The sequence below is a fragment of the Heliangelus exortis genome, chromosome 4 (genome assembly GCF_036169615.1).
Source record: "Heliangelus exortis chromosome 4, bHelExo1.hap1, whole genome shotgun sequence".
Lineage (NCBI taxonomy): Eukaryota > Metazoa > Chordata > Aves > Apodiformes > Trochilidae > Heliangelus > Heliangelus exortis.
In genome coordinates, this window is record NC_092425.1 from 13092653 (window position 1) to 13112314 (window position 19662).

At 37.2% G+C, this 19662-nt stretch overlaps 1 protein-coding gene across 5 annotated transcripts in view; it reads left to right on the forward strand.

Moving 5' to 3' along the window:
- Window positions 1–1585: 1585 nt before the first annotated feature.
- RXFP1 (relaxin family peptide receptor 1) overlaps window positions 1586–19662 on the forward strand; it is a 47346-nt gene continuing 29269 nt past the window's right edge. For all 5 annotated transcript variants that reach the window (XM_071743075.1, XM_071743076.1, XM_071743078.1 and 2 more), the window contains exons 1-2: window positions 1586–2045; window positions 18704–18859. In XM_071743075.1, coding sequence (XP_071599176.1) covers window positions 1997–2045; window positions 18704–18859 — 205 coding nt within the window. In that variant the 5' untranslated portion in view covers window positions 1586–1996. The remainder of the gene's footprint in view (window positions 2046–18703; window positions 18860–19662) is intronic.

A 19662-nucleotide genomic window follows, 5' to 3' on the forward strand; every position in this document is an offset into this window, starting at 1 on the left:
TGGAAGAGACATCTAGAGAAAACTGGGGAAACCGAGGAGAGCAGTAAGAAAATTTGCCCTTATTGCATGGCTGCTTCCACACCAGCTATGGAAGGACAGCTGGACAGGGTCACCAAGGCACCCAGAAGCAGAGAGGACCTTTTGTAGAAGAGGAAATCATTTCAGTGAGGTCAGAGCTAGCTACATACTTGTATACTGTTGTCTACAGCCAAATCTGTGCCCCACGTACAAACAATAAGTGTAGGGGACGAATAGTTGTCCCTGAAGTCTCCCTCCTCTTCTTTCTACCTTTTTCCTATGGCAAAGGGAAACTCATTATTCATGTTCCCCTCCATAGCTACATCCAGGGATCTAGTGAGGGCATTAGGATCCCTCTGCTGCTGGGACCTAGAGCCAAACTTTGTGGAACTTCTTTAGCTTAAAATATTCTTGGTAGGTCTGGGTTCTGGTTTTAGACACTTGGTGGATACACCTTGGTACTAAAAAAATCATAGAATCATAGAACTGGCTGGGTTGGAAGGGACCTCAGAGATCATCAAGTCCAACCCTTGATCCACTACCACTGCAGTTCCCAGCCCATGGCACTGAGTGCCACATCCAGTCTCTTTTTAAATATCTCCAGGGATGGAGAATCCACTACTTCCCGGGGCAGCCCATTCCAATGCTTGATCACCCTCTCAGATATTCTGGTATCTCAGATATTCAACTATTCTGTACTGTCCCTGTAATAAAGCACCTCAGAAGAGAATATCTAACTCAGGTGGTTTCTCCAGCAGAAGAAAGTCTCTCCCCTTTCTCCAGAAGCCAATGCCAGTAATCCTGGCTCCACTGTGCCTGTGGTGTGAGGCTGAGGGACTGGGAAGGGGAGTGAGAAGTCAGAGAGCCCTACAGCAAAGGTCCCCAGGCAGTCTGCTCTGGTAGGCCAGCTGTCCCAGGCTCTTCAGATCTGGGGAGGTAAATTCTATTAAATCTCTGCATTTTTGCAAAGTGGAAGAGTAATGTCTGTGAAGAGATAACACATTTTCACAATCCTGGTCGAGTCACCAGTGTCTGTGATAGATAAAGGTACCACAGTACAGATTACTGTTTGGAAAGAGCTGCTATAAATGAGGTCTTTTCTTATAGTTCTGTGCTTAGGCTGCTTAACTATTCCTGTATGTTTTTTTAAGATGTCTTTTCGTTTGCTTTGTTGTAAACTCAGGGAACATGGGTGTAGGTGTTAAATAAGAAATGTGTCCCCCAAAGGTAACAGTTGCCCTGTAAAATATAGATTTCTTATTCTCATTTGCACTGATTGCAAAGCAAGCCAATGGATGTTTCTGAACATCCCTCTCTGCTCTTTCAGGTTGTTTTCTTTAGCATTACTCTTGAAGAGTGGTTTATGTGTAAAAATAGTGACATGCTGTTATTGGAAATAAGTTACATTGTGCATTTTTCTGTATTTCAGTAAGTGACAGGATTGCTAAAAGGGGACTGTGTTTATAAATTTCACTTCCCCTTACTTGAGAAACCACCAGTCTAAACTGTAGCAAATGTTTAGTTTCAAACAGATTTGCCTAAATAGAACTACTTTTCAGGCCTCTTGCAGTCTTGCGACTTAAGAAAAAAAATAAGGAAGAAAACCCTGGACAATTGGTGATAATTCCCTGGCCCTGGGTGTGTTTTGTGAAGCAGCAGCAGCTTTCATAGGGGCAGAGCAGCGTTCATGCACAATCCCAGCCTTTGCCTCCTGCCGAGCAGACCCCATCCTGGAAGGGAGAGCCTGAGGAGCCAGTCTGCTCTCGGAAACTTTCACGGGTGTACGTGCCAGAGAGGGGGGAGAGAGGGAGACCTATCACAAAGGAGAGTAGGGGAGGAAGGCAGGGAGAGCAGGGAGTGTGCTTCATGCTCTGCTGAAGGCTGTCAGAAGCAGATTGTAGGAGCAGCATGCTGGCTGGCGAGCAGTGTAAGGGACAACGTTCATTGACTTGATTCATTGAATTGCTGAAGGAGAGACATGACATCCGACTGCTGCTTCTATATGTTCTTGCTTATTGGTACCAAGGGTAAGTGTATCTGGTGCTTTTTTTCTTGGTTTGAACATCGCAAAGCAGATAACTGATAAAATTCAGTAGTGGATTTCTTAAAAAAATCTCTGATATCTCAGTGTTATTTTACAGTTCTTCATGGCATTCATTCTTCGATAGTATTAAAGTGTAATGCAATCTCTCAAGGTTGCTGCCTACATGTAAGGATCAAATATGTTTGTAAGTAATGCTTAGAGATGAAATTTTAAAATATGGAACAATTTAAACATTGCTTGCTGGAAATATTTAATGAAGGTACATATAGAAATGATTCATTTCAGATGCCTCAAAATCCATCTTTTAGACTCAGTGTAGTAGTTTGTAGTCCTACCAGAATTAGTGGTTCTCAAAAAGTAGATTGTGTTCAGGTAGCATAAATTTTTACCCTCTGGTTCAGTATGATTGGGAATGTAGCATGTAAGATGGAGACTGACTGAATTTAAGTTTTCCTTCAGATGCAAATCCCTTCAGTGTGGGACTTGACCTTCTGCTTACTTTAGGAATGTTTTCATGATTCCGTTTGAATTCCCTCTTTGTAAATGCCACTTTCGACTTGGCTAAAGCTGTCCCTGCAAAGCTGCTGATCTATATATTGAGTTTTCCTAATGATTATAGTTTCTGCAATTAACTGCAATTTTAATATGCAATTTTAATATTTTGCTGCACTAAAAGACTAGAATAGTTTTATTATTTCCCAACTGTTTTGTTAAACTAGCAGGAACATAAGGTTGAATTCTTACACCTTCTTCTCTATTGAACAATAACTTGCTCTCTTTCCTGCTTTTAAATTAAACCTTTTGTGGTTTACATGTGTGTATTATGCTGCTTAACAAAAGATTTGTAAGGAGTATTTCCCATGTTAGAAGTTTGGGAAATAGAGCTCCACTTACAGTTATTTATAAAGTTGCAAACCTTAGTTAAAGCTGTGGAAAAACTCCAAGAAGTTCTGTTGTATTTTGGAGAAATAAAAAAGTGTGAGCTGCAAGCATGAAAAAAAGTTATATTGATGCATTTGGAATTAAGCAGACTATGATAATGGGATCTTATCAAGCCTGTGAGTTTCATATGCATTCATCTTATCCATGAGGAATAATCCAATATTTAAAGATGATATTTCAAGGTATACAGAATAAAAGCTAAAGGATTTCAAACAAATTAAGCTTTTAACATTATCGCTTTCTATATAAAAAGAGTAAAATACTGCAGCATTCATGCAAGATGTGCAAATTATTATTGGCATACTTTATGCTGGTTGAAATTAATTGCAGCTCTGGAATTTATAAAAGATATCAAAACATATTAAAGCATATTGCAAAATAGGATAGCAGATGAGGAACATGAATTACAACAGTCTTTTAGTATTATAGTTATAATGGCTATTACATTTTTAGATGTTTAGTGGCTCATCACATACAGCTTATTATAACACCTAAAGAAAACCACGGGGTTCATCCAGATTTGTTGAAGAAAGAAGCAGTGCAGTCACAGACTAAATCATGTGCATGCCTGGAGTCTGTCACCTGGCAGTCCTCTATGTCACACCAAAATGTGTTCCTGTTCAGTCCCACTTCTACTCAACCTCACTCAGTGCACAGTTGATAGCTTCATTACCTTTCAGAGTTTTAGCCAGCAATCTGAATTGTAACCACATCTACAAGTTGGCTGATCACATCCATGCAAAATATTTAAGCTTTCCACGAGTCTTTAAGCTGACTGATGCTTAAAACAATCACTCCTGAACTGAATATAGTTCTGCTTAAAAGTCAGATGTGTTATTTATATACTGCTGGAAGTTCAAATGTAGGGGGGTTGTTTTTTTATTTTAAGTTCTAAGACACAGATGCTCCTCATTATTTAAAAATAAAATGAGAAATATCTGTCATACAAAAACTACTCTTTCGTGACCCATACATATCAATTAAATCTACACCACTTTTGTTTTCCATTCAACAACTAAAGGTGCACACAAATAACTCCATTAGCTCTTTCATTTTATTCTATTCCTTCAGATTCTTCATTAAATCTTTTTTCTTTTTTTTTTTTTTTTTAATGAAAACCTTTCCCTCCTCATAAAAAGAACCATTTCTGAATAATCTACATAACTCTTTATGCCCCAGCAGCTCTTGGCAGCTCTCTGACTACTTTCCCATGTGAAACATACTACACCAGGTAGAGGGTTTCTTTAAAAACAGAGCATATATGCCATGATTTTTTTCCAGTGCAACAGCATCAGTTGTAGTGTGGAGAAAAGTAAATTTCAGACTCTGGTTGTGCAGTTGGTAATACTGAATGTGTAGCCAGGACAAACCTGTGCCTGGGTGGCTCACCCCCCCTCCCAAACCCAGCACATTGGGTGGGCGTGTGGCTGGCATTGCATTGGCTTTGTCACACCTTCTCTCTTAGTAAAATAATCAACTAAAATCACTGCAGCAACCATAGTGCTTGTTTGCCTGTTTAGAGTCACTTTTATTAACCTTCTGGGGACAAAGACCATTTTGTCCTCCTAGACACTGGCTAAGTGACAAACCCTAAACAATTCATTTATCAATCATTATGAAAAACAGAGCAACATTAATATCTAAACTATTCCAAATTAATTACAAAAGGAATTTGGCAGGCTTCTCATGTAAAACAGCAGCAGTAATTACAACTTTAATGCTGTATTCTCTGTGCCCTTTCTTGAAGCTTTCCAATCTTGTTTCTGCTTGTGACTGCCATTCCCTTCATTCTTCTCTTTCTTTTCTTCTCCTTGTATTTTTTTCCTTCCCTTACCCTCAATTTAAAATGCCAAGGGAAACTTCCTTAAAACCGTCTGAAACTTGTTTATCCTTCTGGTGCTTCACACATGTGACAGCTGTTTTCAAGGCCAAGATGCTTGGCCCTTACACAAATGCTTTTTGTCAAATATGGGAAAAAGAACATCCCAAATCACTTGGACAAGTGCAAGTTTATGATTGTGCAGGATAGTGCTCTGGTTTACATAATTTGTAGCAAATTTTAATTTCCGTTCCAGATTTGGAAATAGGAAAGTGATTTCTTCAGCCTTTGCACAAGCTCTAATAATCATTGCGTAATAATCATTTTTGGTTCATTTCTCTTTACTTTCGTTTCACTTCGACATTATTCTGACTGGCTTCCCCGTGGCTGAAAGAATAACATGCATCTTACACAACTGTGTGTACAGTAAAAATTCATATCTTTATGGAAAATCAAGGATAAAGATGATTTCCTGAGGAGAATTTCCTCTAAGGTCAGTGAGTGGGTAGGGAAAAGTCTGTGCAATGCTAAATTGCACAGCTGCAGACTGAACTATCTGCAGCTGCTGCATAGGCAGGACAGATTGCACCTCTTCATTAATAACACTTGGGGCTACCCAGCTTGCAAACACTTCTTGACTGTCTTAGCAACTCTATCAGACTTCAAACATTGTTCTGCATTTTAATGTGCAATGTGGACTTCTTGTTTTTTCCTTGAGCAAAAAGACAAGAAAATTTTTACCAAATTAATTTCAGTTTTTCAGAGCACGAGGAATTTGCACTCTATGTTGAAAAGTTCTGGGAATCTTGTACTGAGCAACGAATGCCTTTTTTCAAACCAATAAGAACTTCTGCAGTATTCCTCTACAAAATCACTATGTCCTCTGAAAAGGACTAGAGCTTATGAACCAGTTCAAACCAAGCTGCAGTTGTGTGAAAATTAACCTGCTCTAATGGAAGTTGGAAATTAACCTTCTCTAATGGATGTTTCTGGATTCTAGAGGCTGGTTTGTAATTCATCAGAGGATCTTTCATCAAGGATCTCTGCAGCAGTCCTCCTGATGGTGCCATATGTTCTATGCTTCTAAGCCATCAAATCAGACTTTGAAATGGCTGGTTCAAGGTAGGGAGGCAGAGGATGCTGAGAGGATGAAGAAGGTGTATTTGTTGTGTCTGAAAGAAAGAGAATGTGAAAATGTATTGAGGACTGAGAGAGGAAACAGAGAGAGGAAGGTGGCACAGGAGAGCAGAAGGGTAAGGGGGGGGAAAGGTAGTGCTAGTTAGAAGGGGAAAATGCAAATCAGAAATTAGTCTGGGGACAGGGAAGTGTGAAAGGGAATCAGCAGAGAACAGCAAATTAATTATAGGAGAACAAGGAACTCTGAGAGACATGAGTGTCAGAAGAATAAAGTCAGAAGATGGTGAAAGCAAAAGTAGGACCCTGTGCAGACAGGAGAGAACAAGAAGCAGGTAGTGATTAAGCAAGAAAGGATGAAGCAGTCAGGTCAAGGAGAAGATGAGCAGAGAATGGATCTGTGCTTGGTGGGGTGAGAACTGTGCTACAGAGCTGGAAGGAAGCTCTGGATTGTTCTGTTGCTTACTGTCCCCTTCCAGAATGTTTCCTACTGCTGCTCAGAGGCTGGGAATTAATGCTGTTGGATCATCCATTACTCTCAAACACTGCAGGCCTGGAGGGCTCAAGGTTCTGAACAAGTGATGCCACAGGGTGTCATGTCCATTAGGAAATATCAAAGAAAAATTGATTTTACCTTTTTAATATTCTAGGATGCTGCCTATATCAAAAAAACATAGCTGATTTTGCAAACTCAGTGCTTAGGAATCAGGACTTAGGACTCAACCCTAATTTGTCCTTTGTGCATGTTCCACATTTTCTTCCTGCTATAGCTCCACAAGAACTTATGCTTCATGTACTGCATTTGAAGAATGAATTAGAAATATATAGTGAATTATGTTGTCTGTGTGATTGCTTATTTGCTGTGGATATAAAGATAAATTTTGAATAAGGTTGGGGATTACAAAATGACAGCCATGTGATGAAAGTAACTGAGCTCTGCTGTGGGAAACTGATTTCTGTTCTTTCTCACCCAAGACAGTAATGCTCTAAATGCTTCATAAATGGATAGTAATTATATGGTAGGTTTTTCTAGTTTTTTTTTGGTTTGACAATCCTGGTGGGGCAGTGTTCATTTCACAGCTGGTACTGAAATCTCTAAAGCTGTGTTTTAAGTAATCTCTGAAGCTGATTCTGAAAGTAGGAACATAGGATTAGCAGAAACACTTGCCATACATACGTTAATGGCTCAGCTTCCCATCTGAGCAATAATGCCATATTCTAAACTGTAATCTAAGCAATTTGTGAGGACTTAAAAACGGGAAATCTAATTATTGTAGCTATATAACCAAACTAATGAGGGATTTAATATTGCAGCTTATTAAGTGGTTTGACCATAGGCTAAGCAGAAAAACGTTAGAATGATTAGAAGACTAATCAAAGTGTAAGTTAAATTCCTGTATTATTATAGGGAAGTGCATTTGCAGAAATGTGTGACATTTAAAGTTACATGAGAGAATTTGAATATATGCTGCCAATATTTGTATGTGCTTCCTGCTGAAGACAGAAAACCAAAAAACTGCTAAGAAATTGTGATAGCCAAGAAAAGAAGACAGTGTATGATATAAAGAAGTTATTTTCTCTATGAGAGGAAGTAATACACAATATCATGCTCACTGTGTTGTCCTCAGTGCTCATGATGCATTTGTACTTGTGAGACATGGGCAAGATCAGGTACCTGGAAGAGCAACTGGTGGAAAACATGGATTTGAAAGAGTCTCTGGAGCCATCAGCTCTGGCCTGTTGAGGGCAGCTGACTCTGAGAAGCAAAGTTGTCCCTGTGTACCTGATGACAGGGAAGAGGGTGGCCTGGAAGCAGGGAGAGAGACCTCAGCAGTAGCTGTGCTGGTCTTGTGGGACCTGTGCATAACATAAGGAAAGAGGCACAGTAGTGCTGGTGCTTGTTGACTTAGAAATAAATAGGGGGGTTTCTCTTTTACTTTTTTAATTGCAACTGAGAAACAAGGATGTCTAAAGGTGAGGGAGCAATAGACCAGCTCTTATTTGGAATCAGTTACTAAGCTCAGCATCCTCTCGTGAAACTTAAGTTCTGGCCACAACATAGTTAAGTCAAAATTTGCACTATATGAAAAAAGGAACTGCATTTATGAAGTTAAAAAACAGGTGATTGTAGCTCAAATCCCTTGGTTAGTCAACAGTCAACAAAAATGATCTGCACTTTTAGATTTTGTTCAAGGTCCATCTAGCCTGATGTCATTTTCTGGTCTTCAGTTCCATGTTAAAACATATGAATTAACCATGACATTGTCTTACCTAAGAATTCTAGACACGGGTTTTCAGAAAACTTTTTTCTTTTCTAGCATTTAAATAACACTGCAAGCCATTAGGATTTTTTAATGTTTTCTTCTTATTTCAAGACGTGTTGTATAACATTAGTTGCAAAGCATTTCTCAACTAATTCCTTTCATATTCCTCCTAAAGCTGGTTTGAAAATCTTATCACTTTGAAATGCTGCTTTATCTCTGTTACAGATTTTCAGCATCATGCAGAAAGCATACAACTACTTTCTTCTTCCTAAATAGGCACCAGAAATTACTATTAAATTGTTAGGGTTTTCTACGTTCCTAAGACATAGTTGACACATATGTTTTTTCTTTTCCCTAATGTTTCAGAAAAACAATTATTTTTAAACAATTAACCATTATTTCTCTAGCATGTCTACCTATACATTTTTAGTTTATATGATTTTTTTAATTTATTGTCACCTTTCATTTTTTTTAATTGTTCATTTACATAGTCACTGATTTCACATCTTTTCACCAGATTGCTTTCTTGCCTAGAGAAATATATATTTGTGGTTGTGCATACTGTAATTGTGGATAATTCACAGGTATTTTTTACAGGTGATAGCAGTGCTTTACTTTAAACCATGTTTCACAGGGCAGGCTTTACTTCGTGTTGACAGTGAGAAAACAGTGTCAGGAGTGGGCATCATCCTGTGTTGACTCAGTTGAACTGGTGCTGAAAGGGAGAGAATGAGGAGCTCTGTGGAGGTGAAATCCATCAGTAATCCATGACAATGTATTGTGTAGCCAGACTGCATCTCAAACTGAGATCAACTTCTGAATGGAATTTTTTGTTATATTTTCTAATTTTCTTGGGGAAAATTATTATCCAGATAAGTTATGCCTACGTGCTGATAATGCAGCATTTATCTATGTTATTAATTATATAAAATTTAAAAGTTATAGTTTATCAATCTTAAACTGCGTGCACATTTTTATGTAATCTGCAGCAGAATAAGACAGATGTCTCTAATCCCAGTTAACCAGATGACATTCTTCACTTTAAGAAAGTCACCAATTACATTAACTTGAAATAATTTCAGTTCTGTGGCACTTTAACTGCATTGTCACAGTTTATAGCAGTGAGTTATGTTTACTCATAGTAAAATATTGTAGAGATTGTAAAATTTATGATTTTTTAATTGAACCAAAAATTCATGACTCAAAATCCAAGACCACAGTGCACAGTATCTGCAAATTGATTATTCCCAAAACAGTCCCATGAGCTCTCAGAGGACAAATTATCTAAAATAATTTCAAATTGGTTTACTTCAAAATTATTTTTATAATATTTCAGGGGAGTGGAATCCCATGGATTAAAACAGCACAGCAACCTCCTAAATCTAAATTTGTAGTTCTGTATTAAATTTAAATTCTTAATAGTTATAAATGCTCTTAGTAACACAAGTATGTGAATAAATAAAATGTATCAGATAATACTGTCTCTCCTCACCAAGAAATGATAGATTTTTATTGTTACAAAATTCATTTTAAGTAAGCTCTGGTGATTCATTTTAAGTTATTCTGGCTTGTTTCCACTTAAAAACTATGATTAAAATCCTTCTAGCATTAAATGCAAAATGAATGGGGAAAAAAATCAGATTATGCTTCATATTTCAAATACTTTGAGCAAGGCTCCCAAAACGTCTTTTTCTCTGGAGTCTCTCTCTGGAGTCCTAGACAGAAATGTTTACCTGGGAGGATTTTCCAAAGATTTGGATGAGACTGTATTACCTGGGAGAAGAGGAAAAATATCTTGGGTTCTGAAACGGTGGCTGATGCGCAGCTCGCTTAGTTTCAAGCAACCCTGCAGTAAAATAAGAGACTAAAGAGCAAAAGAAGATAGGGAAAATAAGATTTTCCACTGCCTCCCTTCATGTTTCTTTCCTCAGCCTGTGGCTGGGCTGACTTTCTTAAATCTCTTTTACTATCATCAGCATTGCAAGATGCTCGTTCTACCAGTCTTTTTTTTTTTTTCCCCATCACAAGAGCATACCAAAGTTCATAAGAAAAAAGTCATGCAATTTTTAGGGAGTGGGGGGGCATGGAAAAAAAATAAGGAAAAAACCCCAAAGTTTTGCCCTTTTTGACATGAGAAGTTAGGCAAACTCTTATGATCTTTTAGATTGTCTTGTTATAAGGATAAGTGAACAATAGTTACAAAATTATTTGATATTTTGTTCTTTTACAAATAACACATTCTAAGAACTTCATTCTCTTAGTACATCAGCAAGTAATTTCCTTGTTTATTACTTTTCTCATTCCATTCCCCTTTTAACTCCATCTTTGCTGCATGTACTTTTTGTCTCATCTCCTGGATTTCTTTCTACATTCATGCATGAATGCACAAATACACAAACCCCTCTCCTGTACATGGTACTGTGGCAAGGAAGTCACTTAAATCTGTTTTATCTTTATGGAAACAGCAGTCACATTACAAATATCTGTTGTTTGTTAATTTAAACAGTTCAGCTTTCACTGGTCAGTGTTTCACTTTTTGCCACTTTCCATATGGCTGACTGGTTTAATTTGCAAATCAACAAAGCTGAAGCAAACTTCTCCACAGTTTTTGCTTGAGGGACACTAATTTATTTATAACCAGTTATCATTGATCCTCTTGGCTAAAGTACATTTTCAATTAATTGATTGCTCAGACTTAGGGGGAAAAATTGCATTAGCTTACTAATAAGCACCTTATCAGATAGGAAAAAAAAAAAAAAAAAAAAAAAAAAAAAGTAAGATACAAATACCACTAAATAAGAAACTTTTTTCTCTGGGATTGCAAAACATCAAAAATACCATTCCTGGTATGAGGCTTCAGACATTTTATTTTTAATTTTATACGTGTCTTCAAATCATTAACTCTTACAAATGTGGTGTTTCAAAGGAGGAAAAAAAATAACTATTTGAAACAGACTTCTTTCATCTTTGGTGCTCAAAGAGCCTGCCCAAGCATATTCCTCAGTGTCTGGGAGGAAGAATCAGCTCCTGTGAGGTGAGTTTTCCTTAATTTTCATGCCCAGCCATTGCCTTCCTGGGCCTTTCAGGTGGGATGGTACTGACTGGTGCATTCAACACACCACCCAAACAAAACCCTCGTGTTTTGTGTGTCCAGCTTTAGACTTAAAATGCACCAGTGTGGAAATAAATTGATGAAATTGAAGTAGTAACACCAAAAGCAGAACAGGGCAAAGGAAAATCTACCTCAGGAACAATGCCAGAAAATTGAGATAAAACTTATTTCTAAACAAAAGTGATAGCCAGACATAATTTGAATTCTGACTATTTGAGGAAAGAAGAAAGGAAGTGGAATGACAGTAAGGTTTGGCTCTGTTCATTGATTTTTGTCCTTGTTCTACCTTGTACTGAACTCATCCTCTGGGAATGCCCTACAACATTGGAGCTTCTGGATAAAATTTGTCACACTACATATTGGGGCTTTCTCAAAATTCTTCCAGCTCACTCTGTATATCAGAATATTTTTATTCTAAGGTCTGTTTAAACAGAACAAAAAGACAAATTAATAAAAGGTGTAAGAGCCAAATCCTCTGGCAAGGTGCCACATGACCAATCTGAATTTCTCCACTGGTAGTTTCTGGCCCTGGAGCAGATCTATCTGGCAGCTTTACAAAGAGGCTCTTTCAACACTCTAGTAAGATTAATTAGACTGAATTATCTGTGGCATTAACTGATAACTAACTTCAGTGATGTTGTTATGAGATTGGACTTTATATTTTCCGAACGATAGCACAAATTCTCTGCTTTGGAAAATGCTTCTGCAATGAAAGTATTGAAGACAGTAAGCAAGACATAAAGGTACTGAATTAAATTAAAATCCAAGGTAATAACCAGGTTGGCATGAAATATAGGCAGTCGTAATATATGCATCTTTTGTACTAAAACCCTTTGCACTATGTTGTGTTTGATGAAATAAAATATTTTATGTAGTCAGTCATAAACCTCTATGTGGAGCTCAGGTACTACACATTCCTAGAATGACAACTGATAGGGTGAAGTAAAGATAAATGTAATGCAGTAAGACTGAAAAGGTAATTCTGGTTTCAAGAGCAACAACCAAAATATAAAAAATTGCTAGTTTTAGAAGTAAAGCTGTTGAAAACATTTGGGATTCTGAATAAATTGCACTATGTCACACCAAATAAAATCTAAAATTACAAACACTATGCATATGCTATCTAGATATTTAGAAACTGCTATTGACATCAGGTCTGCACAATTAGCAGAGGAGGAGAGGAACAAATTACAGAAAAGGCAATTTATTGATAACAGTTTAACTACACTCCTGTGGAGATCCTGTACAGATGTTTAAATCTTTTAAGCCACTAACTATTGCTTTGCCTCTGGGTGAAGTAGATACTAAATTATCTACTGCCACTAGAGCAAGGTCTATAGTGGCCTTCAAGTTTTGTCCATTTAGTTACTCCAAATGTGTACATTAAAAGTTCAAGTGCATAAACTGGCTTTTCTTCTTGTACAAAATTAAAATCTGGTTTTAGTCTATATATGGACAGTTTTTAATGTTGACCAAAATAATTTTAATAGTATGGGATTCCTATTAGATGTTCATAGAAATCACTAGACAGATTTTCCTGAAAAAAATATCAGTTTTATGAGTCTTCATAAAATTACATGCTGAAAAAAATATGCATTTCCACTGGTAAATCTCTAATAAGTTAAGCAGAAGCATAAAAAAGTTCATATTTCTATCCTAAAATACACTTGGCTGATTTCATGCTGGTTTCTACTATACATTGTTCAAAAATTCCCTTGTTCAGTGGGAAGTAGATGGATAATTCAGAAAAAAAATTTTAAAAAGACAGAAAAATTAGTGTAAGGCTAAACTAAATATTATTAACCTTTAGATATTATTGTTATGGACAAATACAGACACCAAATTATTTTTTAAAAAATAACATCTTTGTAAGCTTTTTTTTTCTGCTCTTTGGCTATTCAAATGCTTCTGATCAGAGTTGTCACTACTGTTCTTTCCCAACCATTAATTAACTTTCTTTTAAGTTAAAGGAGTTCATAGCTGTAATGGTTTTTTACACCTTCGTTCTGATGATTTGTCTTTGAAACTAAAGGTTACAGGCCTATCACCTGGCCTCCTTTACACTAAAAGTTTTTAAGGTCACTTCACATGTTCTTCAAATAGCTTACAGAAGAAGAGGAATTTTTAAATTTTCTGTTGTCTTGAAGCGTTTAGGCCAGTACAAAAATGACAGGCAAAATCTAATTCTACTTTAATATTTTATTTGTTGAATCTTTCTGGTTTAGCTGAAGAAAATACTCAAATATTTGCTTCAAAAAAACTATTCCAAAAGAAATCTTTCAGACTACTTGCTCTAGCCTATATCCCACTGTGTCTAGAAGACCAGCAACTAAAATAGGTTATGGGTGGGAGGTGGGAAAAAACTCACCATTTGATAAATTTGCATTAGTCTCAGAAAAAAAATGTGCTTTTGTAGGTAAAATAGCTTTCAACCATACTAAGTATAAGTTACATTTTTTAGTATCATGATCGTTCCTCCAACCTTGTTATCTAAAGACTTCGTAAAACCAGCTGGATGTCCTCAGCCTCAGTACTTTCAAACTGATAACTTATTCAAAGAGAAGAAAAATGTGTTAGTTTATTTGCAATTTGAGCATCATTTTGTACCCATTATGACTGGTTTGCCTGGGACTCAGATTCTTGAAAATACAAAAATACTTTCCACCTATGATGATAAACCCTTATTTGAACCTGGATGCAATACAGAGACTGACATCACTGGCAAGTACCAAGCAGTCAGTCCTGCTGATTTGATAAGCTTAATTGCTTATGATTCTGCCCAATCAGCCCAGCATTGTTCCCATTATGGAACAGTAATCACTCATCTTATGAAAGCTACAAGCGTGTTCAGTTTCTGTCCTTCTAGTTCACATGTCTCTTACTTGGTTTCTAAAAGAGCATTCATGATCCAACATGTGATTTCAAAAGTTTTTGTCATTTTTCAAAGAATGTACAAAAATATCAAGCTTGGTAAATCAATCTAGCTGGGAGGAAAGCTGTGTTCACACAGGAATGTTTCTGGCTTTCCAAATACATCCCCTCTTCTGATTTCCTTCTATGAGAGCTTAAAGAGAGATTGCTGTCTTCTTTCCCCAGTGATTCTCCATCCATGCAGCAGAGGAAAGAGCCTTACTATCTTATGCTCCATGTCAACCCAACTCTTGCTTATTCTTTTAAAAAGGAAAAGTGGTAGCTTATTTAAAAGGCTTGCAGGAAAAGTATTAACCACTTCCTGCAGGCTAGAAAAAGTTCACAGAGCCTTAGCATTAAGGTTCTCAGATCATCAAGTCTGGAAAAGCTTAAAAGGTCTATGACATGAGTTCTTGTTTGAGAAGAACTGGGAGATAGAGAGGTACCTTAAGCACCTTGAGTACCTAATAGTCAGAAATATTTAATTTGTAGGATTATGAACATGTGCTACTGGGTTGGACATTATTCTGTAATGAGATGGCAAACATTTTATCAGAAAGATGCTTGCTTGTATTTTTATCTTTTGTACTGAAATAAGTTCACCTATTTCTTTTCTTCTTATTCTGGATACATTGCAAATATTTTAACATTTACTCCAATCATTACAAGAAAAAAAGTTTCAGGTATGCTATGACTGAAATAAGTGAAATTACTGCAAGGGCAGAAGGTTGTTTTCTATATGAGATATAGAAATGAAATTTTTTTACTTGGAGTAAGTCAGCCTGTCACAGATTTACAATTTTCACAGTCACAACTGAGGCCTGAACAAATCTGTCCTGAGTTCTACCTTTTCTTTCATCTTTACTTTTGCAGCTGAATCCTTTATACATAGTTTAGCAACTTTTTGTCTTCCTTTATCAGTCTATCCCACTGATTCCATATCTCTGAAGAACATCTGTATTTTTCTGTTGGCTGTAGAGTATAGCCATACAGGCCCAAATTTACTCATTATAAACACAAATAATTTATGTTAATCAAACCATATTAAGGTTCAAGCTGGTTCTTAATATGCTTTGGTGATGGTGGTACCTTTGTGCTGTAGGGAATCTCATGGTTTTGTAATGCTCATTTAGCCATAAGATGCAAAACTGAGATGTTCTACCCTGGATGAGCTGTCAGTGAGAACCTATAAAAAAAATAGAGGTTCCTTTGACACTTGATATTCAGAGAAATGACCTATGGATTAATAGAAGAAATACAAAAATAGCATTTTTCTTTTTGTTGATTTATCACCAACGTGAAAGAGCCAGTGACATGATGTGATGAAATAATCATCAATCAATATTTTCAGAGTTATTCTGGCAGGAGGTTTAGCTGTTAAAAAATGGACAATGAAACAAGATACTAGAAGAGTGGTTCAATTTTTTCACAGTGGAAAATGAATGAAAGGTAGAAAAGTTGTCACCTTTTATACTGCATGACAAAGATAGCATCATAAATCATTATCTTGGTATGATAAACTCCAGTGTCAGTACAGTTCATGTGTGCAAAATAAGAAGCATAGAGTTTTTTTTTGCTGGTGCTAAAGTGCTATATTTATCCATTTTCCTCAAATAAGAGACAACATTTTAATTTCCTTCATCCAAAAGAGATTTCTTTATACAGCATTTCACAGTGGATTTTACTGTCTTATCTCCTGTCTACCTTTGTCAGCTTTGCCAAATATTTCCACAGAGGGTTGTGTCATTTTCCATTCATAAATCTCCTGAAATCTTCAGGGTCCAAACTTCTGTCTTTTTTTGGATAAACAAAGTTATGTTAACAAGTCAATGGACAAAGACCATGTTTTCAGTGATTTTGCTAGGATGAAGTTGTTAAGTGTTGATGTCTTGTTATCTTCTTTCCCAGACAGATATTTACATGCCAGGGTTATCCAACATAACACAAAATGAGTAATTCAGAGATTCAGAATAGATATCACCAAGGCTATAAATTAAGAGAGAATTCAAAACATTAAACACAGTGAGGGATTGTGTATTCTTTCACAAAGAATGTTTTGTAAATGGTGACAGAAAGCAAAATCATTGGTTCAGTGTTTAATATTATTTGACTTATTAATCATAATTTCTGGGAAATGCTATGAGAATCCATTGAATGGTACTGTGATATAATTTGGAATTTAAACTACTTTTAGGAACAAAGTTCAGCTCAGTCTGAATATGTCTGCAGTGTGTAGGGGTAAAGGCTTGGCAAAATATCAGGGATTGTTTGGAGTTTTTCCATTTGTTTGATTCTTCCATATTATTGCCTTCTACCAGGTGTCTCAGTAGTTGCTCAGATTGTTAGATAACTGCACTGAAGGGAGCTTTATTTGTGTGTGATTTTGTTTCACAGTAAGACAGTTTAAAGTACTACACGTATTCTATTTGCTTAACATTTTACCAGGAGCCTGTGTAAGATTTTTTTTTTTTTTAACTTTTTTTTTTTAGCATGGAACAGATTAAACTTAAGGTGCTGAATACAAAAAGATTAGCAAAGAGGTTTAAGAACAGCATGAGAGAGTGAATTCACTCTGGGTTTGGACTGTGGCCTTGTTTTTTGGTACCTATACGTAGGCTAGATAGGGACCTAAAGGAGAAGTCTGAGGATTGCATAGATTATACTCTATACAGCTCTGGATGAAAATAAACCAACTTTTCAAATTTATATGGTGATGTTTAGCTGAAATATGTAACTTTCTATGCAGGATGCTTCTGATAGCAACGAAGATTCTGTGCATAACAGAATATTATCTTCCTCAGAGGCCAGAGGAAGCCCATGGAGATGGGCTGGAGACAGGCTGAGAGAGGTGGGGTTGTTCAGCCTGGAGAAGAGAAGGCTCTGGGGAGACCCTAAAGCAGCCTTCCAGTACCTGAAGGGCTACAGGAAAGCTGGGGAGGGACTTTTTACAAGGGCCTGTAGAGATAGGACAAGGGGGAATGGCTTTAAGCTGGATGAGGGCAGATTTAGGTTAGAAGAAATTCTGCACTATGAGGGTGGTGTGGTGAGACAGTGGCACAGGTTGCCCAGGGAAGTTGTGGATGTCTCATCCCTGGAAGTGTCTAAAGACAGGTTGGATGGGGCTTGGAGCAATGTGATATAGTGGGAGATGTCTCTTCCCATGCAGGGGGATTGCAAATAGATGATCTTTGAACCAGAACCATTCTATGAATGTCCTCCAGATACTGCACTTACATTTCAATTTTTAGTGAGAAAGTGATACTCCTTTCTGAAAGTACTTGAAAAACTAAATTAGAAGGCCTTTACAGAATGGTACTTTGCTAGGCAGGCTTACTGAAACCTTGGGAGTGTGAAGAGCACTAGATAACATTCTATACTGATGATGCTTTTCTCCAGTTTCAATATACTGAAGATGGAACAAATTGCATTCTGAAGTTATTTAAAACCCTCTCCATTCTCCTGGTAAGAAGTTGATCTTGTATGACAGCAAATCTGAGCTGGCACCCTGCAATCCATTTCAATAGCAGTAGATGAGTTGTGCTTACCCTGGAAGAAATGGTGGTGGCAGAATTTATCCCACTGGAGGGACTGGGAAGGCATTACCCATCTGCAGATGTGCATAATGGAAGCTGCTGTAGTACTGAATGCTGCAGGTAGTGTCCTCCAGCCTCAGCTCTCCCTCAGCAGCATCCTTCTACCTTTTCCCTCAATGTGGCTTGAATGAAGTCTCCATATTCTGTGTAATTACTTTCTATAGGCAATGGGCTTAACAGAACAACATCTGTGTATCTGCACTTCAGGCTGAGATTCTGAATGGTATCTCCAGTTTTCCTGGACCAGGCTGGCAACTTTTCTAAAGGATTCATAATGGCATCTTTGTCTTCTTAGGTGCTCTTCAGAAAAACCTTGTGATGTTTTCGATCTTACATTCCTTGTTCTTTGGTCCTTGATCAGTTTATGTCCAGTTATTGCTTCAGAATTAAATTGTATTTAAAAATATACAATTCTGACTTTGTATACAGAGGATTTATTCATCTAAAATTTCCACACAAATTTATATTAAGTTTATATCAGCCGTATCTGCATAGCTTATCTGGTATATTACTATAGTAAGTTAGTTTCTAGGGCAAAGTAAAATCATCTTTTTTAATAGTGGCCTTAGGTCATTTATCTTGAATGATTACCATTTGCATCTTGTTCCTAGGATGCGCAGAGAAGAATTACCTGGTTGCCTGATATATATTTAAAAAAAAAAAAAATTACTTAGCTGACAATATAAATGTTTCTTAAATAGTTAATAAGTACTTAATGTATTATTGTAATTACCTGTCCAGTGAAATAAAATGTGTTTTTCACTTTATATGAATATGTAAATGAGTATTTATAAAAGCATAATTTCAAATATTTTTGAAATTGAGATCACATCTTAAAGTAAGCATCTTCTTTCTCTCTCTCTTTAGTCATCCATGACTCTTTAGAAGATGATGTTTCTGGAGGGGGGGTCAGGTGCCCCCTGGGCTACTTTCCGTGTGGGAACATCACAAAGTGTTTGCCCCAGCAACTTCACTGTAATGGTGAGGATGACTGTGGCAATCGGGCTGACGAAGACAACTGTGGTGAGTAGCTGAGAATTCCCTTTGCATCTGCCTCCTGCAGCCACTGAAACCCCCTCACTGCTCACACCAAGCAGGGAGCTGCAGAGTGTTAGGAATGGGAAAGTGGAGTGTTTTGCAGAGGATGCAGCAGGTATTCATTTTAGCTGTCACTGCCACCCACTAAGCCATTTCCTAGGAAGGAAGGACTGCTTTTTTTCTTTGTGTATGGTAGGAGTTTATACAATTTTATCCCTGCTTTGTACTTGTTTGCCTGTGTCATTCTGACATGCACAAATGTATCTATGGGATCTAGTGAAGATCTCTGCTAAGGAACTTGGTGCTATTGGAGTTTATATTATGCTTAATGTGGCTTTTAAAACTGGATGGGAAATGCAATCTATAATAATTTGCAGAATAATTTGTTTTATAGAAATCTTTTATGCCCTTTACTCAGTAGGAAAACCAAAACCATGACTGTGTGGGAGGGCTGTGCAGTCTGCGTGGCCACCAGCCTTTCAGGTTGGAAATGCCAAAATCTGAGAGAATACACATAACCAGACACTGCTGCCTGCCATTGTGATCACTGTCACCCTGTCCCCACTGGACAGTGGCCATCAGTTTGACCTGGTTCATAGAATTTACTCTGGCTGCAGACTGAGTAGGGCAATTGTATGGGCTTCACAATTATCTGTCCATGCTTCTTGTTTGTGAGCATAGATCTGGCACAACTTTAGTCTGTGCTGCACAGCATCTCTCACATGGTGCCTGTACACAGCTCAGAGGATGGCACAGACCTGAGATAGCCTGCCAAAGGCCTCTCTATA